Below are 26,221 nucleotides of genomic sequence, written 5' to 3' on the forward strand. Positions count from 1 at the left end.
AATACAGACATCTACCCTATGCTGGTGGATCTAGAGACTCCAAAACTCGGTCGCTCTTTACACATGTGGCAGTTTCTGATGAGACCTGTAAAGTGACCCGCTTCTCTGGCGACTATAAGCTGCTGTGAGTTTGTTGTAATCTTGTAATGTTGTAGCTCTACTTTGAGCTAACAGCTGCTCTACTTTGAGCTAACAGCAGCTCTACTTTGAGCTAACAGCAGCTCTACCTTGAGCTAACAGCAGCTCTACTTTGAGCTAACAGCATCTCTACTTTGAGCTAATTGCTGCTCTACTTTGAGCTAACAGCAGCTCTACTTTGAGCTAACAGCAGCTCTACGTTGAGCTAACCGCAGCTCTACTTTGAGCTAACCGCAGCTCTACTTTGAGCTAACACTTGCTCTGCTATGAGCTAACAGCAGCTCTGCTATGAGCTAACAGCAGCTCTACTTTGAGCTTCAAACCATTTGTACATGTACTTCGGAAATTCTGCTGGATTGGGAGGGTGCTGGATTATCGAATTTACTGCTGGAATGGACATGAAGACGACATTTTTGTTACTGAAAATTAGTGCACTGGTTTATAGAGGGTGATGTTTATAAAGTGGTGGATTGAAGAGGGACAACCTTATGCACATATGCACTGCCTCACTTCTTCAAAACCAATACTGGCTTCAGAATCTATGATCATAAGAGCCAAATGTAGTTTTTTGCCGACCAAGTCTGTTTTATGGATAGCCGTGGCCCGAAAATAGGTTTTTCGTTGCTCGTTTGCCTGAATCAGATTTTATCCCCAATCAAGAGCGGTCCGATACTTTGTGTGTCTGTTTCTATAGATACATGCTGGGGAAAGCAGCTTCGAATAGCTCCATCGCGCAAACAGGTGGACTACATACAAGCCATTGCCACCTGCAAGGCACTCGATGGCAATAGCGGGATTTGGACCCTGATGCCCAGGGAATTTCAATCGTGCGCACAGGTGTTACTGCAAAAGTTTGGCTTCGGAGCAGAGAGTCCAGTGCTGGCCGACTTTGTCAATTCGTATGGAGGTGGTGTCCTGTACAATAATGGCAGCTTTGACCCGACCGGAATTGCTACCATCACGCTCTGCATACTCAGTAAGTACTTGATCTCCTTATGTGCACAATAGGGATAATTCCAAGATTGACCAAAGTGCTCAACACCACAAGGACAGAGCAAAACAACAAAGGCAGAAGAGAACAGACAACAACCGGCCAGGCCATTGTTGTAATGCTGCGTTTCATGCGCACAGCAAAGCAAAGGCAATCCTCAGACAATTTATAATCTGTACATCATTGGGTCACACACTCACCGGGGTATATCCAGGCAAGTATTTTTTTTTGTGAAAGTGCACATGCATACCTACATAGAATTGAAGAAAGCAATAACAACAGCAAGAGAACATATATTAAGTAGTGCAGGTGGAATCCTAAATTACCCCCCCCCCCCTCTCCCCCTGTGCCTACTGCACCCCAGTTTTTGGTGCACTGAAGTGTCAATGAAGCCGAGACCTCAGGTCGGCGGAGATGCTCCAGTTTCACCACCACAGTTGCGTTTGCAACCACCTCTATCATGCAGTATTCTGTTCTCGAGGTTCGTGGTTTCTCGTAAAAAAATCCTGATAATTTGAACCTCAAAATGCCAGGAAAAAATCTTCTAATTATCCAGGCATTCTAATTATCCGGACATGAACCGACAGCACAATATGTACAAGTATGTGAAAATGCTCTCATGGTCACGCAGAGTTGCGCTATGGACCTTATAGTCTGTTTCAAAAAGATTTACAATCAGGTTTGGGTCTTAAAAAGTATGAAGATAAGGGGAATTTGGACAACAAAGTACATAGAATGGCTTGTTAGGACACAGCAAATTGTTCTGTGAAGGTTTCGGAACAATTGGACCAGCCGTTAAGGAGTTAGAATTTCGGCCAGGTTTCAGGCCTTTTCCCATGGTTAACAATTTTCCTAGGAAGCCAGAATCGATTTTTTTATCAAAACCCACGATTTATCCTTTCCTTTTTGGCCAAACAGGAGGTATTTCGGACACCCAGCTCAGCTGCCTATAGACAATTCGGATGTGGCTGAGTATCTGTCAGCTCATGCTATAAGACCCTGGACAGAGGAACTGACCCGGAAAGGATGAACCAAGGGGCATATCAATTGTGTGCAAAAATGGCAATCCCATTGCTGTACATAGAATTCCGCAATTGCAACAGTGCAACATATACTACCACTGTAGCAACACTTAGACGTGTCAGATCAATCCAAAACTTTCAGACATCGAACATTAGGTGTGTTAGATCATTTTTGAACAAAAAGCTGAAAATCGAATTTTTGGTCTGTGGTCATATTTTAGCGTGCTCTGGCTCATGTATTCAACATGCTCCGTCCAACGGAGGTCATGCTGAAAGATTATTCCGAGGTGTTAGTGTTTTTGTGCTACGGTAAGCGGACTGTTCCTGAGGGTGATCTGGGGTAGCTGTTTAGGGGGGGGGGGGTATTGTGGTAGAACGGGAGGATGACTGTTTTCTTTGTGTTACCCAGCAGGTGCCATCTTTGAAGCCAGTCTCCAGCTGCTGTGACACTCTGTTGTAGGTTCCGGGTGCAGTCTTGAAGAGTTGTTGTTGTTGTTGTTGTTGTTGTTGTTGTTGTTGTTGTTTTGAATTCTTTTATTCTCACGATGGCCTGTGGCCAATAAGAGAAAAATAATTACAGGCACGGGGATTGTTGTTGTTGTTGTTGTTGTTGTTGTTGTTGTTGTTGTTGTTGTTGTTGTTGTTGTTGTTGTTGTTGTTGTTGTTGTTGTTGTTGTTGTTGTTGTTGTTGTTGTTGTTGTTTCAAATCTTTATTCTCACGATAGCCAGTTGCCAATAAGAGATAATAGTTTAAGAAAGGAGAAAGAGTGAGGAAGAATTGGGTGGGCAGGGCCTAGTGGTTAATGACTACTTTAAAAGTGTACGGGCAGGGGTGGTCGCCACACGAGCATACAGAGTTGTGTACTTAAGTGTACGGGCAGGGGTGGTCGCCACACGAGCATACAGAGTTGTGTACTTAAGTGTACGGGCAGGGGTGGTCGCCACACGAGCATACAGAGTTGTGTACTTAAGTGTACGGGCAGGGGTGGTCGCCACACGAGCATACAGAGTTGTGTACTTAAGTGTACGGGCAGGGGTGGTCGCCACACGAGCATACAGAGTTGCGTACTTAAGTGTACGGTTGTTGTTGTTGTTGTTGTTGTTGTTGTTTTTGACTTTTATTTTACTTCACCAATAATTGCACAGGCATGATTGCCTTCTCACCGTCCCTTAGGTCCGGTTCTCACAGAAAGATGCAGGAAATTGTATTAGAAAATGCATAGAATAAAGACATGCAAGCGGTATAATTGGTGTGTTCCAACTTTCAAGCGCATTCAAAATAATTAGAATTAATTTTGTTTTTCGGCTTCTGGCCACTTGTACAAGCTGTGGCTGAAACAAACCGTCTGAGAGTCAGCCGCGGCTGAAAGTCGTGCGCAGGACATTTTTCAGGATTTTCCATGGTATTAGAGAGGTGAAGTTTCACGTAAAATTCTTACGCCCGTGAACGTAGAGGTGAAAAACGCATGCAGTGCATGTACGCGTGTTGCAGTGAGCAGCGCATGCTTGAAAAGTGTGCCCACCCAAAAAAGTCAAGTACGCCCCTAGATTCGTACACAAACAGTGTACTTAAAAAAACTGAGGCCGGGCGGGCCAAAAATTGGGGCAGACGCAGACGATAAAAATCAAATGTTTTACTTGGCCTCAACATGGTAAAACACATAGCAGTACTCGATGGTCTGATTTTGCAGTAGTCTTCCATACAGGCAATGCTGTGTTCCCTTTTGTGTTGCAACTCACATATTGAATTTTGAGGAAGTGAAATCAACGGAAGCATGACATGTTCTGTTTCTGTTCTTATGACTGATCGTCTCGTGACAGAAAAGCTCTACTGCCGCGCGCCCGGCGGTGAATTTCTTGTGATTCGCTCGTCTGACGGGATACGGTACAATTTTTACAACTCTCAATTATTCTGTCGGAGCCAGCAGATGGAGGTGTTGACACCCGGCGTAGTGGAGTGTGCAATCTATCGTGGCGCCTATGGTGGTATATGGACGTGGGTGGACACTGTACCAAGGAAGATTACCTACACTACTGTGACCAACCCGTCAATAACAGCTCCCGACGTGTTGTGCCAGCGACGTAAGTCTGTGCGGGTGCCACCAGGCCGGATACCGTAACTACCAGTATCTAGGATTTGCAGTGCCCTGCAAGTTTGCAAGAACTAGGCCATCGTGCTTGTTATTCGAACTGAAGTAACGCCAGTGACGAGAGCCAACTGGTGTGTTCAGGTGTACGGTACGGTATTCAGGTGCGATGCGTGGCATGTGCGGGATAGTATGCCATGCCTGGCGTTACTAGTCACATGATGTGCCCCCCCCCCCCCAAACACTGTACAATGACATCAAGAGTCCATAACCCCAAGAGTGTGCAACTGGGGCCTGGCTGCTTTAGGCCCACTGCGCGGCGGAATTCCAACATTAGGTCATGCCGCCGAGCCACAAAGGACAAAACTCCGCATTCCACGGTGCTTGGAACCAGGGAGTAGTACAAGCGCAATGAACGTGTACATCATGTTTGACGTAATGTTGGAATTCCGCCGCGCGGATACCCATTTACAGGGTTGCACACTCTTGGGGTTATGGACCTCGTCATGCATTTTTTCCATTTTCCAAAATTGTCTTGCCATGCAAAAATGCAATGTACAGGGCTGAACCCCCCCCCCCCCCCCCCCACCTCACCCCGGACAAGTGAGCCTTTTATGAACCTTCTGTTAGTGACTGCATTTTTGTGTTTACACCATTCCCTGAAAAACACAAAAATCGACAAATGGGTAGGGGCGCTACATTTTCGCGCTGGAAGGCTGTTGGTGTGCGCCTCCAAGATGTGTTAGAGCTGATTGCCAGTTAGGTGTAGAACGTCAGTACCGTTATATGGCTTCTGTGCTTCGTGTGCTGATTTGCTTTCCTCCAACCAAAAATCTATTTGTTGCACTTTCTGGCTGTATATAGCATCTAGTCACAGTGGTGGACACTTGCTCTCAACTCGTATCCATATATATTATGTTCTTTTCCTTTCTACATTTATTATTGGCTCAACATCCGAGTTTATACTGCTTGTTTCCATGTCACTATCTGCAGGTGTGAACTATTGTCCACAACTTCAAATTGCCAATGGAAATCTGAGTATCACAACGATTTCCCACCAGATTGAGGCAAATTGTCATGATGCGTACTTTACAATTGACCGTGCCAGCTGTAAGGAGCGTGAAGGATGGGTGTTGCCTGATAAGCCATTGTGTCTCAGCCGTAAGTGCTGTCTGCGTGATGGATTTAGAGCTCAGTCCGACTTGGTCTCAAGCGAGCATGAAGATACTCTCTTTTTCTAGACTGGCTAGCTTAAACTTTTCTTCTGCCTTTATGTAAGTGAAGAGAAAGCAAACATGAAAATTGTTAACTCCCTCTCTGTTTTGCCAGAAAATTGAGATACGGAGAATTAATGCAATCACAACGAGTCACCGTGGTAATCTTACCGCGATCACAGGAGTTGCCATGGTAATCCTCGTTGAACGCACACTTTCTTGTAGTTCCAGCAGCACCCCGGCTACACCCTTTACTTACCTGCAGGACACATTGATGATGACAGCAAGTGTGCTGAAGACATGAGATAGGACGAGAGATAATTGTATTGGGAACAAAATCGTGCTCGGACTATTAAAGGACAAAAACAAGCCTTTGTTGTTTAGGGCGCGGTCACACATGCACTTTTTTGGCGGTTTCGCCAACGAGTACCCCCCCCCCCCGCCGTAAGTTTCGCTTTGGCGGAAAGTTTGGATTTCGCTACGCCAAAAAAAATGCGAGCGGATTCTCCGCTTTCGCGGATCCGCTTTGGTGGAACCTGCGTGGTGATGGCTTTGGAGTTTGGTGTGCTACTTCTGCGCTGAGTTCTGGTGTTGTTTGGTTGCCGTTTGGTATTCAGTTTTCATATTGTTCTTCTTTGCCAATGTACTGTACGTTCTGGAGATCTCGCAAACGATACTGCATCGTTATGAGTGGATAGTTGGTGAGGGAACCCGTCTCCCAACTCATTGGCCCCGATCGCGGACGATCTCCAACTCTCTCCTTCTCTCTCCAAGCAATGCGTCCACCAGAGTGTGCAACACTAGGATATGGAGAGTACTCTTCACACTGACCTCTTTCACAGCGTCAACCCTGCTCCTGTCTGACAGGTTCAGGGAAGATGTGAGCTGTGTTTATTATTCTCATTTCACTGTATCAACTTGAAGGTGTTTATTGCATTTGTATAATGCTGGATCAAGCTTATTTTCCACTGTTTTTTTTTGTGTGAATATCTTCTTCTTCTTCTTCTTCTTCTTCTTCTTCTTCTTCTAAGTTCAAAAATCAGTTGCACGTGTGTGTCCAAGTTAATCATATGCGAGTAAATATCCTTGGAAACGGTACGATAAAAGCGAGTCTGCACGTCGTGTGAGTGGCCTATAACTAAACTATATGTGAGAGAGAGATAGATTTGGGATACAAATGTAAAAGGAAGAAATGTTCAGAACAGTTTTTTTATTCCACCATACAATTGTTCAATGCTAAGAGGCCGTCCGTAATTATCAATCTTTTTCATGAAGAGAAGAAGTTCCGTTTATGGGGTGGGTGGGTGGGTTGAGGAGAGTTTCGTTTTGAAAATTATGGATAGCTGAAAAATCAATCCATTCTAGCTGTCAAGTCAATATATTTTTCGTTGAAGGGGTGGATCGGTGAGGGAAGGAGGGTCAAAACTAAACTTTTTCGTTCCGTGAAAAGTATCGATAATGCCGGACAGCCCTAACTGCTTTGCCTATTCTTGTCAACACCGATATTTCCTGCAGGATCCTGCATAGCTGGGGAGATGTCCAGCACTGAGAATATATGCAACTGCGACAAGGACTACCACGGCACAAGATGCAATCAAAGTAGGTTTGTCTACTGAGGCTGCTACTGTGCCTGCTGCTACTGTGGCTGCTACTGTGGCTGCTACTGTGGCTGCTGAGGCTGCTGCTGTGGCTGCTGAGGCTGCTACTGTGGCTGCTGTGGCTACTGTGGCTGCTGAGGCTGCTACTGTGGCTGCTGAGGCTGCTACTGTGGCTGCTGAGGCTGCTGCTGTGGCTGCTGAGGCTGCTACTGTGGCTGCTGAGGCTGCTACTGTGGCTGCTGAGGCTGCTACTGTGGCTGCTGAGGCTGCTACTGTGGCTGCTGAGGCTGCTACTGTGGCTACTGTGGCTGCTGCTGTGGCTGCTGAGGCTGCTACTGTGGCTGCTGAGGCTGCTACTGTGGCTGCTGAGGCTGCTACTGTGGCTACTGTGGCTGCTGCTGTGGCTGCTGAGGCTGCTGCTGTGGCTGCTGAGGCTGCTACTGTGGCTGCTGAGGCTGCTACTGTGGCTGCTGAGGCTGCTACTGTGGCTACTGTGGCTGCTGCTGTGGCTGCTGAGGCTGCTACTGTGGCTGCTGAGGCTGCTACTGTGGCTGCTGAGGCTGCTTCTGTGGCTGCTGAGGCTGCTACTGTGGCTGCTGAGGCTGCTACTGTGGCTGCTGAGGCTGCTACTGTGGCTGCTGAGGCTGCTACTGTGGCTGCTGAGGCTACTACTGTGGCTGCTGAGGCTGCTACTGTGGCTGCTGAAGCTGCTACTGTGGCTGCTGAGGCTGCTACTGTGGCTGCTGAAGCTGCTACTCACGGTGGCTGCTGAGGCTACTGTGGCTGCTGAGGCTGCTCCTGTGGCTGCTGAGGCTGCTACTGTGGCTGCTGTGGCTACTGTGGCTGCTGAGGCTGCTACTGTGGCTGCTGAGGCTGCTACTGCGGCTGCTGAGGCTGCTACTGTGGCTGCTGAGGCTGCTACTGTGGCTGCTGAGGCTGCTACTGTGGCTGCTGAGGCTGCTACTGTGGCTGCTGAGGCTGCTACTGTGGCTGCTGAGGCTGCTACTGTGGCTGCTGAAGCTGCTACTGTGGCTGCTGAGGCTGCTACTGTGGCTGCTGAAGCTGCTACTTCGGCTGCTGAGGCTACTGTGACTGCTGAGGCTGCTACTGTGGCTGCTGAGGCTGCTACTGTGGCTGCTGTGGCTGCTGAGGCTGCTGCGACTGCTGAGGCTGCTGCGGCTGCTGAGGCTGCTACTGTGGCTGCTGAGGCTGCTACTGTGGCTGCTGAGGCTGCTACTGTGGCTGCTGAGGCTGCTACTGTGGCTGCTGAGGCTGCTACTGTGGCTGCTGAGGCTGCTACTGTGGCTGCTGAAGCTGCTACTCACGGTGGCTGCTGAGGCTACTGTGGCTGCTGAGGCTGCTCCTGTGGCTGCTGAGGCTGCTACTGTGGCTGCTGTGGCTACTGTGGCTGCTGAGGCTGCTACTGTGGCTGCTGAGGCTGCTACTGCGGCTGCTGAGGCTGCTACTGTGGCTGCTGAGGCTGCTACTGTGGCTGCTGAGGCTGCTGCTCTAGCTTCTGCTTGAATTGCTCGGTTGCTGTTCTGATTCTGTGTTGTGACAACAACGTGCTGTAATTCCACAAATTTTTCATCGCGTCCAAATTTCGGCCTCCCAGGGCCAAAGCACATTAGAGCTGCATTAAAATTTCAGCCTGTACTGCTGCTGCTGCCTGTACACACTGTCACATTGAGCCTTGCAAAACAAGATGTATTGTCACGACGACGACAAAGAAACCTGTGTAGGTTCATGGAAACTCTCAACTCCTTACATCCAGCATCAGATGATTGAAAATAATGATACCCATTCTTTCCTGGATGTTAGTATTTCTCGTAACATGGATACGCACAACATGGACACGACCATTTATAGAAAGCCAAATTTCACAGGCTTGTATATCCGATGGTCAAGTTTTACTCCAACTAAGTCCAAAAACACACATCGTCAAGGCCCTTGCCTACCGTGCACATAGGATATGTTCCCCTCATCTGCTGGACGAGGAACTAGAACGACTCTTAACGATAATGACAAAGAATGGCTATCCAAAGACATTTTTAATGAAACTCATCAACCAGAAACCGAACATGGAAAAGACGAAGAACTTTTGGACTTTTGGGCCGGAAGATGCCCTGTGGTACTACGTTTGCCATGGGTTGGTGCCGGTTCTTCGCGTGTCGAGAAGGAGGTGCGGAATATTGTTTGTTCCTCTTATCTGTGTGTCAAATTGTATGTCATCTTTGGGATGACCCGTGCATTCAGCGTGAAGAAGGACGTTCTACCTACCCTAAGCAAAAGTAATTTAATATATTTCTTTCAGTGCCAAAATTATGAAAATCAGTGCGTAGGTAGAACCTTTCCGCACCTGGGCGCACGGATTCGTCAACATGTACCGTTGAATCTTGTCCCTGTAGCTGCACATGGTTCTCGGCCTCGGCGTGGTCGTGGTCGTCCGCCGAAGTGTCCGGTGCGGTCTGTGTCTGAGGTGGACTCGTCTAAGTCCGCTGTGGATACGCTTGCCGACCCCTCCTCCTTTTCGTCGGGCACAGGGCTGGAGCCAACCCGAACAACAGTCAACAAGAAGGAGAGACCGATACGGAAACCACTGAAACTGACATCTGAACAATCGAGCCCCGGACCAGTCACCAGAAGCCAATTGAGTACACGAATTGATGAGGAGCCAAAGAACCAATACTGGAAGTGACAACAACGGTTAATGTGAAGAAACGAGGTAGACCGCGGAAGCAGGACAGACTGGACGTGGAGCAGCCAGACTGGACGTGGAGCAGCACACTGATGTCGACCGAGGCAATCGGAATTGCAGGGATGCAGGGCGTAATGGGAGAGATTGGCAAGCGGCAGGATCGGAGGTGACAACTTCCAAGTCGTCAGGTCAGGGAAACAGAACCTCGGCAATCAAGTGTCACCTGTCGGGCAATGCTAGTTGTCGTGAGTGGAATTCCGATGATGAATTCTCTGTTTTGTCGCATGGTAGGTCTTTGTTACATCTTGCCGTGTTGGAAGCTTTGTACATACGTAAGTTAGACCCTGAGCTTTGTGTTCAGAAGGAGAATGTGTTGTCCTTGCAGTTGTTTGGCACTGTTCGTCGTGAAGGTGCGAAATAGATCCCTTGATCTCTTGATATTTTCTCTCTTTTTCGTGTCACTACGTTTTTGTCACTTATTGGATTTGCATGTTGTTTTCTTGACTCTTCACATCAATTTTTTTCGTGTCACTTCTACACATAATTGGAGTGATGTATCTCTGAACTTCTTTTCCTTATAGTTGTAGTCTCTTAGCTAATTTCCATCATTCCCTGTAGTATTTTGAGAAGAAGGGAACGAAAACGTTCAATACTTTGACACATGTCCTAATTGGCTGGTGGTGATTCTTGCGTAGATGCATGTGTAGGCAATACATTTTTTTGTAATATTTTCTGCCTCCTTCCTAGTTTCAGATATTACATTATTCGAATTTTCGGGCAAGGCCCATCTTCAGGAAGGATCAGGAAGGATCTTCAGGAAGGCCCATCTTCCTGAAGATGGGCCTTGCCGGAAAATTTGAATAATTTAATATCTACAGGATCAATTGGGGAAGTGAGCTGCCTGAAAAGAGAAAAAATAGCCAGACCCACCAGGACTCGAACCCGGGACCTTGCTTGTCATGAGCAATGCTCTAACCACTGAGCTATGGGACCGGGCTGAACCTAGAAGGCGCTGACATGTCTTTCACTCCAAAGGCAGCTCACAACACGTGCCACACATACTGATGGCACTTGGGTCTTTCTCTCCCCCCCCCCCCCCCCCCCAGAGGACCAACCACGGTCAGTTTCTGGACCCTACCAGAAGTGAAAAGAGAATGCTAAATTTTGAAAGGATTGGGAAAACTTCAGATTCAAAGGATCAATTTGGGAAGTTAACGTCCTGAAAAGAGAAAAAATCGCCAGACCCAGACCCACCAGGACCGGTGTGGCCATTTTTCTCTTTTCAGGCAGTTCACTTCCCCAATTGATCCTTTGAATTTGAAGTTCTCCCAATCCTTTCAAAATGTATCACTCTCTTTTCACTTCTGGTAGGGTCCAGAAACTGACCGTGGTTGGTCCCCTGGGGGGGGGGGGAGAGAAAGACCCAAGTGCCGTCAGTATGACTTTTGTGTGGCACGTGTTGTGAGCTGCCTTTGGAGTGAAAGACATGTCAGCGCCTTCTAGGGTCAGCCCGGCCCATAGCTCAGTGGTTAGAGCATTGCTCATGACAAGCAAGGTCCCGGGTTCGAGTCCTGGTGGGTCTGGCGATTTTTCTCTTTTCAGGCAGTTCACTTCCCCAATTGATCCTTTGAATTTGAAGTTCTCCCAATCCTGTCAAAATTTAAGATCTCTTTTTCTTTTAGTAATTGGAGTAGCCCAGAGACCGTTTAGTGATTGGAGTAGCCCAGAGACCGTTTGAAGATTGGAGAGTGAAGATGTATGGATACATTGCATTATTAATTTAAGAATTGATTTCTCTTTATCCGATCCCCGTGGCTGTATTTCTTCTTCCCTTATTGGCAACAGGCCATCGTGAGAATAAAGGATTTCAAAAGAAAGGCTATGATGTGACCGGACCTATCAAAATTTCTTCCGGAAATCCTGAAAGGTCACATGATGACGGCCATGTTGGTTCCAATGTCCACATGCCATTATTGTCACTATCCACACGGATTAATGTTGTCACGTGACGAAGATGTGAAGCCCCTCTAGAGAAGAGATTTGAGGGCAATGTTTAATGGTTTGCTGGTACAGTGTTGCTTGTTGATCGGCCATTGTTCTGTGACTTAATGCTTTCCAGTCTGGTGTCAAGGAAAACGACTCCGACTGGTTCTACCATCTGCTCCAGTGGCAGGTAAACACGGCATTACCGCTTGTGACGCGATTGATAAAAGCATCGGCGAGTGGACTATAATGCCCAAGCAGCTGCAACCGTGTGCGCAGACGTTTATGCGGAGGTTCGGGCAGCAGTACGCTAAGCGCACGCCCCTGACGTCCTTCACGCAGGAAGGCAGAGTTCACGTGAGCAACGGCACCTCCACGTGGGCCGCACGCCTCGCTGATCGTCAGCCTGTTTTCTGCCTGTTCCGTAAGTCTGTGAAGATGGTGAATGTACATGCACAGCTACTCTGGCCATTGTAACATGACAATGTCCGTAGTAGTAGTATCTCGGGTTGTTCTGCTTTTAAACTATTTGGAAAAAAACGTTTTTTGAGAGAAATACCTGCTGGCACGTGAGGTAGATAATTTTACACTGCAACCACTGCTATCCCTGGGTTTCCAACATCTAGACAAGAGTCAACAAGTAGAGATTACAAGGTTTGACCCAATCAATGTTTTTAGACCTTAGCCAAAGAAGGTACCCATTAGAATGTTCTGTGCTCGGATCGTTTGTTTAATGTCGAAGGTTGCACTGCAGGAGCATTGTGCAGCTGTACTTCCTGGGAGCTGATAACAATCAGACATATGCCATGATGTTGTGATTGTACCTGTTTGCAAGAGCACTGGCACCGGCGAGCAATATTGATCTCTCTCTCTCTCTCTCTCTCTCTCACTCTCTCTCTCTCTCGCGCACGCGCGCGCGCCCGCTCTGTTGTGTTTGTGCCGTGACTCGGTTTCAGAGGATGCGTGTACATCAGGCAAGCTTGTCTGCAATCCGCCGGCCAAATGCACGATCACAGTTGCATACTCTGCAACTTGTGTCTGTCCGGGAGGCGACCCACAAACAGCTGACAGGAACTGTGATGGTGAGTGCTTGGAGGTAGAAATTGGTATGATATCATGAGCTCTCGACTTTCCTTTTTCCAATTACTCTTTGTATGCCAATCTTGAATGCAGGATAGAGAGAGCATGTGATGTTATGTTGAAGTAAAATATAAGAAAACATAACACAACCTACGGTACACAATAATGTTCTGTTTGTTTGTTGTTTGGCTATTTAGTCAGGGCCGTTAGCCGCAATTTCCAGCCTGTTCATCAGTGATTGGCTTAGTTGTTGGAGATATTGTTCCTACTTGGAGTTCTGTTGCTGGTGTGATGAATGGCGAAGTTGGTCAGAGAGTAGGGGTTGGTCAGAGAGTAGGGGTTGGTCAGAGAGTAGGGGTTGGTCAGAGAGTAGGGGTTGGTCAGAGAGTAGGGGTTGGTCAGAGAGTAGGGGTTGGTCAGAGAGTAGGGGTTGGTCAGAGAGTAGGGGTTGGTCAGAGAGTAGGGGTTGGTCAGAGAGTAGGGGTTGGTCAGAGAGTAGGGGTTGGTCAGAGAGTAGGGGTTGGTCAGAGAGTAGGGGTTGGTCAGAGAGTAGGGGTTGGTCAGAGAGTAGGGGTTGGTCAGAGAGTAGGGGTTGGTCAGAGAGTAGGGGTTGGTCAGAGAGTAGGGGTTGGTCAGAGAGTAGGGGTTGGTCAGAGAGTAGGGGTTGGTCAGAGAGTAGGGGTTGGTCAGAGAGTAGGGGTTGGTCAGAGAGTAGGGGTTGGTCAGAGAGTAGGGGTTGGTCAGAGAGTAGGGGTTGGTCAGAGAGTAGGGGTTGGTCAGAGAGTAGGGGTTGGTCAGAGAGTAGGGGTTGGTCAGAGAGTAGGGGTTGGTCAGAGAGTAGGGGTTGGTCAGAGAGTAGGGGTTGGTCAGAGAGTAGGGGTTGGTCAGAGAGTAGGGGTTGGTCAGAGAGTAGGGGTTGGTCAGAGAGTAGGGGTTGGTCAGAGAGTAGGGGTTGGTCAGAGAGTAGGGGTTGGTCAGAGAGTAGGGGTTGGTCAGAGAGTAGGGGTTGGTCAGAGAGTAGGGGTTGGTCAGAGAGTAGGGGTTGGTCAGAGAGTAGGGGTTGGTCAGAGAGTAGGGGTTGGTCAGAGAGTAGGGGTTGGTCAGAGAGTAGGGGATGGTCAGAGAGTAGGGGTTGGTCAGAGAGTAGGGGTTGGTCAGAGAGTAGGGGTTGGTCAGAGAGTAGGGGTTTAAACTACAGTAGTCCCTTTATATTCCAGCACCATTTGTGCTACGGAAATTCTGCTGGATTAGGGAGGGTGCTGGATTAGGGAGGGTGCTGGATTAGGGAGGGTGCTGGATTAGGAAGGGTGCTGGATAAGGAAGGGTGCTGGATTAGGGAGGGTGCTGGATTAGGGAGGGTGCTGGATTAGGGAGGGTGCTGGATTAGGAAGGGTGCTGGATTAGGAAGGGTGCTGGATTAGGGAGGGTGCTGGATTAGGGAGGGTGCTGGATTAGGGAGGGTGCTGGATTAGGGAGGGTGCTGGATTAGGGAGGGTGCTGGATTAGGGAGGGTGCTGGATTAGGGAGGGTGCTGGATTAGGGAGGGTGCTGGATTAGGGAGGGTGCTGGATTAGGGAGGGTGCTGGATTAGGGAGGGTGCTGGATTAGGGAGGGTGCTGGATTAGGGAGGGTGCTGGATTAGGGAGGGTGCTGGATTAGGGAGGGTGCTGGATTAGGGAGGGTGCTGGATTAGGGAGGGTGCTGGATTAGGGAGGGTGCTGGATTAGGGAGGGTGCTGGATTAGGGAGGGTGCTGGATTCAAAAATTATAATTTTCTGCTGCAATGTGCATGAAAAGGACATTTCGGTTGCTGAAAATTATGCTTGTTTAAAGCGGGTGCTGGTGTATAAGAGGGATGCCGGTACAGTACGGATCGGCTAAAGCGTTGGTGTTTGATTTTCGTGAAAATATCACTATAGGCGATATATTACTACAGGCGATATCAAGAGTAGATAAACAAGAGTGTGCAACTCGCGGATGGGTTGGCCCACGGCGGAATTTTTTGTTGACGTAATCTTTTCGACGACGCACGAGCTGCGAGTCTTTCGGAAAGTTTTCCCTCGTGCTCTTGGCCGGCTTTACACTACAAGGTCGGTGCCCAGCACGTGCTCTCACACTGCTCTGCGGCGAAATGCGCGTTCTTCTGAAAAAAGGTGACGTCAACAAAAAATTCCGCCGTGGGCGGGAGTATCTGCAGATTGTGCAGGAGAGATCCGGAGTTGCACACTCTTGTTTATGTACTCTTGGCGATATGCATACTTAGGTATGCCTGACACATGCGTGTATGGTGTCATTCGAATCAGTGAAGCGTGCAGAAGCGTGCTGTGCATGTGACCGTGCAGTACGCGCAGTGCAAGCTACTTCCTGCGGAAACAAAAACTTCGTGACTTTTGACATGAGTTTTGAAGGAGTTGCTGTGCTCAACAAATGTGTTCTCTTGGAAAAGAAACACTTCAACATATTCAATCCACATATCAACAATATCTACAGGATCGATTAGTGGGAGTAGAGTCTCAGTCAGGGTCGCCTTTGCTCGACTCATCACCGCTGAAACCGTTCCAAGTGGCAGGTCGATCGACGCGTGATGTCGTATGTCACGGAGAAGCTTCTCCGCGTCCCTGATCGTCTTTGCTGTTACCTGAATGCCTTCTCCAACATCTCGGCGGAGACCACAGTAGCGCTTCAGCGCTGGTACTCATTACTGCCTCCGCTCTCGCTCGAGGATGCTCCGGAACAACAAGCACAGCCAACGCCAAACATTTCGACTTTCCTCCAAGGGATATCATGGTCGTACCAGCGCTTCCTGACTGCCGCGATCAGATCATGCCAAGTACGATGTATAAGTTTTTATGATCATCACTATAGCCGATGAAAAATGTATGCAATAAGATCTTTTTGACAAAGAAATCGTATCATTATAGCCGATATATTACTATAGCCGATTATTACTACAGCCGATCCGATATGTATAGAAAGGGGTGGTTTACGAAAATGAATTTGAGAGTACGATCACTATAAGAGGTATATTACTATAGCCGACAACTCTATAGCCGATCCACACTGCACTAGTAAACCAACGTTTAGCTATGAGTTTCCTGAGACTTTGTTCTGTGTGACCTTGGTGTGTGCCTATACCTGTAGTTCTGCCCAGCCTGAAGAGCCCGAAGCAGCAACACAGGTTCCACCGTCTTCTGTATGGTGAAGGAGCTCTGCTGCGCTGTTCGTTCAGCGGCCGTGTACTAGAGGGCATTGAGTGGGAGAACAGCAATGCTAGCACGCCCCTTGACGGTCCCAATGTTGCCAAGAATACTTGGGTAAGCATCACACGTACGGTCAACCTTGCGAATGATGACAGCGACCGCCCGATCGTGCACGAGATAGGTGCCGTTGTGTGCGATTTTCCGCTATTTGCGAGTTGTTGAAACGGTGTGAAGATGGTGTCGCTATTGGCGCCGAGTTGTTATTTTACTGCAAGATGTTGACTGTCCAACATTGCATGTACAACTTCATTTTGGCAATTGAAGATTCACTAGCACCATTGATTGTACAAGAGTTAAGCTAGCCAGTAGCAGTCCAGGGTTAACAGGTACCGTAATGTCGCGTATAAAAGCTTTCCCCTCGGTGCTTACAGCCGTATAAACCGGGCTTCAAACTATGCTTCTATTCAAAACATGCTTCTATTCAAAACACGCTTCTACGTCACCATCTTCAGTCTACACTGTGCAGTGCACATTGTCATGCATGTAGTGTGCACATACATGTACTTGCACGTATGCTTCTATTCAAATCATGCTTCTGTGTCACGGCGCTCTTCAAAACATCGGCTTCTATTCAAGTCATGCTTCTATACGGGTCATGCTTTTCTACGCTACACTACTTTATGTATGCTTCAAATAGAAATAAAGTGAACACTGAAACCAACAACGGTAGCCGGTACAACATTACACCTTCAAGCAGCCGAGCCGGTCGGCAGCAGACCCAGCACTATCTGGCATAAGTGTACCCACCAACCAAACTAGCTGGCACCACACACACCTCAGACCTCAGACCTGCCCATCGAGGAAGCGATGATAGCGAACAGCTATGTTAGACATAGCAACTTGTGCTGGGATTACACCATTCAACAGCTTGCAAGGCTGATGAATTGACCGCCACTATTTTTAGCCTGGTATCCACCACGCAGCTGATTGAAGTGACTTTACACACACACACACACACACACACACACACACACACACACACACACACACACACACACACACACACACACACACACACACACACACACACACACACACACACACACACACACACACACACACACACCGCACTAGGATTTCCCCTCGGTTTTGTAATGACCAGTTTATTGCATCACAAATGCTGTTCATCATGCAGCATCATAAGTCTGCGATTACCATCCTTCCTTATCTCGTGTTGCAGGTATCGGCTGATGGAGTCACCCATAGCCAAGTCTTCTTCATACCTAAGTCCGATCTTACATGGGTATCGTGCTCTGCACGGAACTCTCGTGGCACTGTCCGCGCATTCCATGTCGTGATCGCCACAGCGGCCGGCCATGGCGGGTTTGGTGAAGCAGGTACGTGGCACACAAACAACTGCAGTTATGTGCAACGGTGAAAAAAGGAGAAGGACAAAATGTTACGAGTTATGACTAACTGTCCCCCCATGTAACCAGATCTTATACAGTGGCAGCGAGTGCAACAAAAATGGCACAAAACTGACAAGGAGTACCGAGACATTCATTCGTAACATTTTTCCTTCTCCTTTTTTCACCATAATTTAATTGGCTCGCCATCCGAGTTCAATCCTCTGCCATGTTGTATATTTATGTTATACAGTGAAACCTGTCTAAGACGACCGCTGAAGGGACCTTCAAAGTGCGGTCTCTCTTACCAGGTGGACTCCTTATCCAGGTCCAGGGTCATTTGGCTGGAAATAGCATCCCTTGGTGGTCCTGCCTGCAGTGGTCGTCTGGGACAGGTGGTCGCCTTATCCGAGTAGTTGCTTTGACTGGTTTAACTCTACTGTCATACTGTCATACAGGTACTGTTATGCTGTTATCCTGCTACTCTGTTATAGTACTGTGTGTGCCATTGAGCAAGGGTGTAACAAGCAAAGAGGTAACACAGGAAATACATACCACATCCCAGTCGAAGCCATTCCGAAAGTCAAGGAGTTGGTATGCCAACAGCTTAGTGAGTATATAGGTGATCATCTGGCTGAGAGATTTGTTCGGGCATGTTGGTGATGGAAGCGCTGCGGGAGATGATGGTAAACGGCTCCACAGCATGCTGGCTCTGCAGAGATAGAGAGGAGGACAGCATACAGCATGATCGCTTATAATTATTAAGGTCGTTTGATCTTCTGGTACTCGATTGTCACTCCACCAGAGAGTTACAGCCGTTATTGGTTGCCACTTGCCCAGGGTTGGTCCTTGAGCATCAATTCGTACCAGGGAGTCAAGGCATGTACCAGAAAATCCCCATTGCTAGCTGGTCTTGATGTACCTCAACGTCGATAAGCGGATCCTCTCAGCACGGCCACTGGATATCGGAAGTCGGAACAGTAGGCAGCGGACCAGGCCAGGGGTGCTCCGCCAGAGTGCTGTCTGGGAGATTCCCATCAGACAATTTCGTGGCTGTCTGTCCGGCTGTCTGTCCGGCTGTCTGTCCGGCTGTCTGTCCGGCTGTCTGTCCGGCTGTCTGTCCGGCTCTGGTAGCATTGCGTATATACCACCATGTCAAGCCCAGCACGCTGCCTGGGAGAATCTTTTAAAACTATTTCCGCCAGCCAATATAGTGACTGTTCTCCAGGTAGCATTGCATACTAGCCATTGCGTCATCTCACTCCTGCAACATGGTTGCCAATTCAAGCGCAGCACGCTGCCTGGGAGATGCTTTATTTATTTTTTAATTCCGCGAGCCAACACAAATTGCAGTGACTGTTCTCCAGGATCAGGTAACATTGCATACTAGTCACCATGTCATCCCACTCTTCTGAGACGGTATGCCAAGCCTGGCACTGATGCTACAGTGGATCCTAGTAGCGCTCTCTGAGGCACTCAACCGCATTGTCTGTCAAGGGACTGGGTTGAAGTGTGATACAGCTACTGATGAGTTCAGTATTTTCTCACACAATGTACCGGACGTTGCATGTCTAGTTATATAGGACTAGGCAAGCGTGTGTGTCTGTGTGGTTGAACATAATTGTGTTTGTCTCTTTGTGTCTATATGTGTGTGCGTCTCTCTCTCTCTCTCTCTTCTCTCTCTCTCTCTCTCTTTCTCTCTCTCTCTCACTCTCTCTCTCTCTCTCTCTCTCTCTCTCTCTATCTCTCTATCTCACTCTCTCTCTCTCTCTCTCTCTCTCTCTCTCTCTCTCTCTCTTTCTCTCTCTCTCTCTCTCTCTCTCTCTCTCTCTCTCTCTCTCTCTCTCTCTCTCTCTCTCTCTCTTCTGTCTGTCTGTCTCTCCACGTACATGTGCATGTGCATATGCATGTGATCCAGGCACGAAATTGAGCAATTCTGCAAATGGGGCATTGGCCGCCGTCTGCTCTTTACTGGGTATTGCTCTGATCGCCACCGTTAGCTTCCTTGTTGTCCAGAAGAAGTCACCTGAGCACATTGAACAGATGAATCAGATGCGTATCAGGCTTCAAGGTGTGTATGGGCTTGTTATAGTCTTGGAAAACACATGATGCCTCTTGTGCTGTACAGGCAGAACATTTTGCCGGTGAATAATTCCGTCCAATGCCAAAGCAAGGGAGCTTGTCCGGTTGAAGATTTAGTTCATGACCCATAATAATCATGTCGAAAAGCTGGGCAAATCGACGTTAGTCCGAACACGCCTGGGACGGAAAGACTAAAATAAATTCCAGACAACTAGTTCTGCTTGTTCAGTGTCTTGTCAGGCTCTCTGCTGCTTGGTCTATGCTGGCACTGTGTAAGTATCGTATCTCGCCGGTTGTATAAAGGCAGACTCGATTGTAAGGCGGACTCGATTGTAAGTCGCATCCCCACTTTGAGGTTGGATCCACATTGTTTCAGTACATGCATATAAATTGGAAGTCACTCTCGATTGTAAGTGGCATCCCCTTCTTTTCCCTTGAAGTTTAGTGTAAAAAGGTGCGACTTATATTCGGGGAAACACGGTACCACAAGAGCAACTAGTGCCTTGCCTGGGTTTGCAGCCAGACATTGCGACTCAGATGCTTCAAGGTTGTGTGAGTGGATGATGTGTTCTAAGGTCCTGGCCCTGCATAAGCCCACGCACCGGCGATCGTTATTGCCTCCTGCTTGGAGGCTGGTCTGGGAACTGCTTCTCTGTACCTAAAATTTCTGTTCAGTGTTCACCTAACCTGGCCTTTTTGCCCTCATACCGAAAATATTGAACACCGAAAATTTCTGAAATTAGGGTGCTCTTGCTTACCAGTCAGAACGTCTGCAGGCCTAAGGTGATTACAATCATATGGAAACAGGGGGCAGGGGTTACAGAATCTGGTAATAGAAACCTCTACCGAAATTTGCTTTCGGCTTGAATTCATAGCTATACTATCCAGCTCAATCTCTGCTCAACAATGCGCTTCAACCAGTGACGTCATTGAAATGAAGTTACTCGACTTGTGTTGCGATAACCAGTGAAATTTCCTTTCTGTGCCCTCTACATTGTTTTCTCAACTTGCGTTGCTTGCGTTTATTTCTATTTTTGGTTTTTATCACCTTTTCCTATATTCTCACATTGTTGTTGCTGACACACACACACACACACACACATGCAACGCTTAGCTCTCATACTTTTTTCCTTTTCCTTTTTTTGCGTGGCTACAGGAACTGTGAAGGAAAGTGTGAAGGAAGGTGTAGAGCAGCTGAAGAAAAGAACTCAGGAATTAAGACAAGCAGCATTTGCACAGCCGGTCCCCTCTGACCCAGACCCAGACCCGGAGCCATGTCTGCCTCTGAAGAAGGGCCCAGGTAAGCCGCGCACGTTGTCCGATCGCTAATATTGCCTTCCACCACTAACATTCCTCATTCTGTGCATTGAATCCATGCCATAGATCCTTGAGGATGGTGGCGCTTCTACGGTTGTGTAAAACTCAGCCTGAGCGCATCTCACCCAAATCTTGAAAATATCTTTTTGGGCTTCTAAATATTTTCACGTGCCGTTGTAGCACTCTCCATTTCAAATTGAAGGAAAATTCAGAGAAAGACGTTGGTATAGGGGTGGGGCGGGGGCGGGGGAGGCGCAGGAGGGGGGGGGGGTGATGAGACAGGCCACACAGTCAGGGAAGTACCTTGACTGCAAGAGAGTGAGTAAGAGGCAGGCCCGTCGGAATCGGTACGGCTGGTCAGGCCATGGCTGGATCAGCTTTTTGGCCACCGACGTGTGAAGTTTACTGCTGAGGAGATCATGTGTATACCCGCCATATCATACACAGCGTATGAAAGGCTAGGGTATGGCCGGACCAATCAGAAATTGCTTCCGCCGGTCCTGTGAGAGAATGCATCTCAGTGAAGGAAGCGGTTGCCGTTGAAACTTCGAGCAACTAACTTCGTGATTGAACGCCATGGCGTGAATAGATTCCAACATAGAAAGGAGTTTTACTCGGATGGTGAGCCAATTAAACTGTGAATGGTGAAAAAGACTGTATAAGATCTGGTTACGTTGGTGGACAGTTAGTAACATTTTGTCCTTCTCCTTTTTCACCATAGAAAGGAGTTAGAACTTTTTGTGCTTTGGGTGAGATCCAGTCCAGCTGAGTGTTCTGCATGCATAGGAGCACCACCACCCTCAAGGGCGAAAGCAGTAAAAGCAGTCTTATTTTGAATTTGTCAAAAAATTGACACTGTTCTTCAATTTGTGGCAGCCAAAGGAAAGCAAGACATTTGGTATTAAAAAATCGTGAAACTTCAGTATTATTACCTCGGATATGCTGTATATTCGTAAATTGGCACCGTGCATAAGTAATCAACTAGCGCCATAACGAACTTGGCGCTGCGCTTCGAACCTGCAGATTTGTCACACGCGCCATTCGTTGTTCACCGCAGCGGTGCATACCACCAGGAAATCCTGAATCCTCATGTGCATGTGTGTGTGTGTGTGTGTGTGTGTGTGTGTGTGTGTGTGTGTGTGTGTGTGTGTGTCCCATATGGTGCAGTGGTATGTGCAGCGATTTCCAATCGATAGATTGCGGGTTCGATTCCCGACGATTATGGTCACACACGTCTTTCTTCTCTTTCTCAGGCTCTTCCTGACTTTTCTTTCATTCTCCTGGGTGGTTACCAACAGCCAGTGCATGCCAGAGTATGTGGTGTGATGTGTGTGCGGGAAAAAAAATTAAAAATTAAAATAAAAAGACCAAAAATAGGGATTCACTGGCCAGAAAATGCCACTCCAAATAGCTGTATGGTGTAGACCGGGCTGAATAGTGACGGTCAATTTTTCAGCCTTGCAAGCTGTTGAATGGTGTAATCCCAGCACAAGTTGCTATGGCTTCTGCCGTAGCATTGCTATCATCGCCTCCGGCGATGGGCGTCAAAGGTCAAGGTGTGTGTGTGTGTGTGTGTGTGTGTTCATATACTTTCTATTTGAAGTATATATACCTGTTAACCATGGACTGCTTCTGGCTAGATTAATTCTTGTGTAATCAATGGTGCTAGTGAAGCTTATATCAGATCCACTCTGATTTAGCCACCCACACTAGTACCGAGTATTACCTTCACTGGGGGTACCTGCAGTTGGATCCCGGGACGGATACCCTGATGCCGTCAATCCTTTTTCTGCACCTTGTCCTCACCCACTTACTGAGGTGTGGTGAGCCCATAAGTGGGATCATTTCAAGTCCACCCTAGTTTGGGGATTTCAGGGGGTGTCGGCCGTTGGGTGGTTCAATGGCCAATTGAGTCATCTTTCCAAGATTCCTTTTGAGTCTCTCTCCCCTCTCCCGGGGAGACCCACGTGACCAGTTTTGGCAGTGAGCAAGTACAAGTACAAGTGTGTGTGTGTGTGTGTGTGTGTGTGTGTGTGTGTGTGTGTGTGTGTGCGCGTGCGTACCAGGTGTGCATTGGTGGCCGATTCACATGGCTTCACCAGTTGTGTGTATTAGACAGTTATCTGGCGCTTGTCTTGGTCTGTCTCATTCAGATCTTGTTCGCTATCGTTGCTATAAGAGAAAATGTGTGGGTGCACATCCGGTGTATTTGCGGATTTGCGTACATCGCTTGCGACAGGCGTATACATGGTACACGGTGTGTGTTTGTGTGTAGCGTGCACAATTTTGTTTTCAGTCTCCAACGTGGAAGTCGTATTGATACTGTACTGTAGTCTTGGCTACAAGTACTTTATCGTGGCACTGACCATTGACTTGATTGGTGCAATTCTGGGCATTCGTCTAACCACCTGACTGTTAAATGCACCTCACCTCTTCATGGGCTCAGAATGTCAAAGTGCCTGGGCACTGAGTCACTATGCACCATACAATGGGCACTATGCGCCATACAATTTTAGAATTTGTTTTGGACTGCTTTCAGTTGTTATAGCACTCGTGAACAAAAATTTGAAAGGCTGTCACTTTCTGAATTTTTCACCGATTTTTATGAAAGGTCTAAGGTTAATTTTTTGCTGAATATGACCAAAAATATTATAGTTCCTGAAGACCCTGCACAAATTTTTTTTCTTCAGTTATTTGGCCTTGGATATACCACGGGCGTCGGACACGGTGCGGTCACCACGGTATTGACCGTACCACTTTTTTTCCCAGGTGCCCTGTGAATGAATAAAAATAATTATTAATACACTTATCTGGGATGTAAATTTCCAAAATTTTCCGCTCAGCCACCCCTCTCCCCACGAGTGAAATGTACTTCAAATGGCTGATCGCACCACACTAAAATATACCTTTCGACACCCCTGTATACCATACCTGGACTAGAAGTGAATGGTCACTGGAGACTCTTCTTCAAAAAGAAGTTGCATAACACTTCAAAATTGTTGAAGTTAAAACTAAACTGAGAGGCTATGTCTGTGTGAAGAGAAAGGGCCAATAAGTTACGAGTTGTGACTAACATGTTGGTCCTTTCTTTGTACATGAATACTTTTGGCTCAACCTGCGAGTTTTTGTGGTAGATTTTTCTTGTTTTTAGAACACGGACGCTCCACGGAGATTTTTCTTGTGACCAGAAAAAAAACAAATACCACTACTATTTGACGGACCAACTGAAGATGGCATCAACAAATAATGCGAGTTTTGTTTGTTTGTTTTTCATCTGATGCTGCTGCAGTTCACACTGTCGTGCAGCAAGAAGAAGAGAATATCTACAACAACGGCAATTCCAATCACATCATCTCCGTGCAGACACTGGCCGGCAAGAATGCAGCGGTGGCACGAGGGCCGGCCGTGGAGACCCAGGACAGCGTGGACTCCAACGGAATTTACGACAACATCCCGCCACAGAAGAGAAGACCTCCGGCGGATAAACAGGCCTCGGAGTCGATCAAGCAGGACAGCGTCGACTCCAACGAAGTGTACGACAACATACCCGCGCCGAAGAAAATAGATACCGCTTCTGCCACCGCTCCCAAACCAGCATCGAGGAAAGGCCACGCACCGCCAGTGCCAGCATCGAGAGTGCCATCAAAGGTACCGGCTGCAACAGAAGCCATGAGCGGCAGCACCCCAGCAACGGCCAAGGGAAAGAAGAGTGCATCGGTGACAAGAAGCAAGACGAATGCGTCGAACTGCAGCACCCCGGTTACGGCTGGCGCCGCCACTGCAGCTGCTCAGAATGAAGCGCTGTACGGCAATGGCCAAGTCATATCCATCGACGAAGACGAGTACGACATCGTGGATGCACCGTCATCGCGCATAGCGCCGATACTGCCAGGCGAGAGAGATCCTGCTCCAACGCCGGGCAGTGCCGCTGGCAAATCTCCGCGCGGCAGCGTTTGCAGCGAGTTGGGGCTGTTGAATGACACTGCCTTCACCCTTAACGCGAGCTCCGATGAGAACGGGCGGATCACCAGCCCAGCCGCTCAGGACCCATCAGAAATTATCTACATTGGCGACAATCCAGGCGAGGAGGAGTATGGTGATATCGAAATCTGCCGCCAGACCGAAGTAGAGGAGGAAAACGTGTACGAGCAGGACATAGCCCAGCATTGCATGCTGCGGCAGAAAGAAAGCGTAGACAATTGCAGCACGCTGCCGGGTATCTACAGTAACACGTCGCCCAGGGGGAGCGTGTCCAGCGAATGCGCCCTGCTGTGAGCTGCCAGGGAGAAACCGGGCCCAAGCCGTTCGCAGCACTACTGGTGACTACGTGTGTTGTGCACAGCCGCCGCCACCAACACCTGATTGTACTCTTCAAAGCTGTGCAACCCGTAGCGTGTGGACGGCGTGGCGTTCCACAGCTGCGCTTGTCCGTTAGCTCGGTACGCTGGCTGCTTCTCGGTCGCCATGCCAACAACTCTTGGTAGGTAGTCTGATGACGTCATCAACTGTTTGCTGTCGCAGAGAGCAGTCCAATGCCGCACACACAAATAGAGTGCACAACTGCAGCTGTCTATACAGTTTAAACCGTTATGAAGTATGACGTCTACTCCTCAGTTATTATAATTATTTTATTCTCCTATTCCCGTTGAACACTCGTGCATTTTCTTATGCTCGCAATTATACTACATCATTAATGCCACAATTTGATTTGCCCCTAATTGCCGCTCAGTAATCAATCCCCAAGGCCTTTGCAAGGTGTGTAGCCTTCTCCTTGGCCTCTCAACCCCAGCCCTCTCTCTCTCTCTCTCTCTCTCTCTCTCTCTCTTGTGGCTTGCAGGCAACGTTTTCAATAGGTTTTCCCCTTGTGTAACCCCCCCAGCCTCACAGCGTGGCTTTGGCTTGGCCATCTGTCCTGGCCCACGTTTCTCCTGTTTGCTAATTTCCCACCCCGGCAGACACTGTCTATGCGTTGTCGTCATTTATATATTCCTTGCGATTTTTGCTCGTCGGAATTCTTGACACTGGCCCATTGCACCCACTTAACTTATATGCCAAGAGTTCACATACCGGATTGACCAAGACATCCGTTATAATTCCGTTGATCTCATTCCAGGAATAAGTAGAACTAGTATTTTATTTCAAATGGTGAACGGTACTATTCGGCCAATAAAATGTAAAGAACTCTTCCTCTCCTCTCCTCCATGCGCTCTCACAGCCGACTCACTGGTTGGTGTGTGTAATGGCTACCGAGGGTAGCAGCGAGTCGGCTGTGAGAGCGCATGGAGGAGAGGAGAGGAAGAGTTCTTTAGTATTTTATTATTTCTAGTACACTAATGCCTCATTTATCTGGGTGGTCCAGGACCGGGCACTGTCCGTAACTCCGAAACACATACATTTTGATGGGG

At 48.1% G+C, this 26,221-nt stretch overlaps 1 protein-coding gene across 1 annotated transcript; it reads left to right on the forward strand.

Annotated features, from left to right (window-relative positions):
* Window positions 1-838: 838 nt before the first annotated feature.
* LOC135811892 (uncharacterized) lies at window positions 839-25,901 on the forward strand. The gene is made up of 11 exons (XM_065325133.1): window positions 839-1,114; window positions 3,973-4,233; window positions 5,232-5,399; window positions 6,968-7,051; window positions 11,868-12,155; window positions 12,688-12,813; window positions 15,953-16,125; window positions 17,252-17,408; window positions 19,336-19,488; window positions 20,656-20,799; window positions 24,106-25,901. Exons 1-11 carry the CDS (start codon window positions 946-948, stop codon window positions 25,089-25,091), a joined length of 2,709 nt encoding a protein of 902 aa, XP_065181205.1. The 5' UTR covers window positions 839-945; the 3' UTR covers window positions 25,092-25,901.
* Window positions 25,902-26,221: the final 320 nt, after the last annotated feature.

This window comes from Sycon ciliatum, chromosome 3 (assembly GCF_964019385.1).
Source record: "Sycon ciliatum chromosome 3, ocSycCili1.1, whole genome shotgun sequence".
Taxonomy (NCBI): domain Eukaryota; kingdom Metazoa; phylum Porifera; class Calcarea; order Leucosolenida; family Sycettidae; genus Sycon; species Sycon ciliatum.

Coding starts and splice junctions, on each gene's coding strand:
- LOC135811892 (XM_065325133.1), top strand. CDS start 946: ATGCCCAGGGAATTTCAATCGTGCGCACAGGTGTTACTGCAAAAGTTT. Junction 4,234..5,231: donor CGACGTGTTGTGCCAGCGAC/GTAAGTCTGTGC, acceptor CACTATCTGCAG/GTGTGAACTATTGTCCACAA. Junction 20,800..24,105: donor GCCTCTGAAGAAGGGCCCAG/GTAAGCCGCGCA, acceptor ATGCTGCTGCAG/TTCACACTGTCGTGCAGCAA.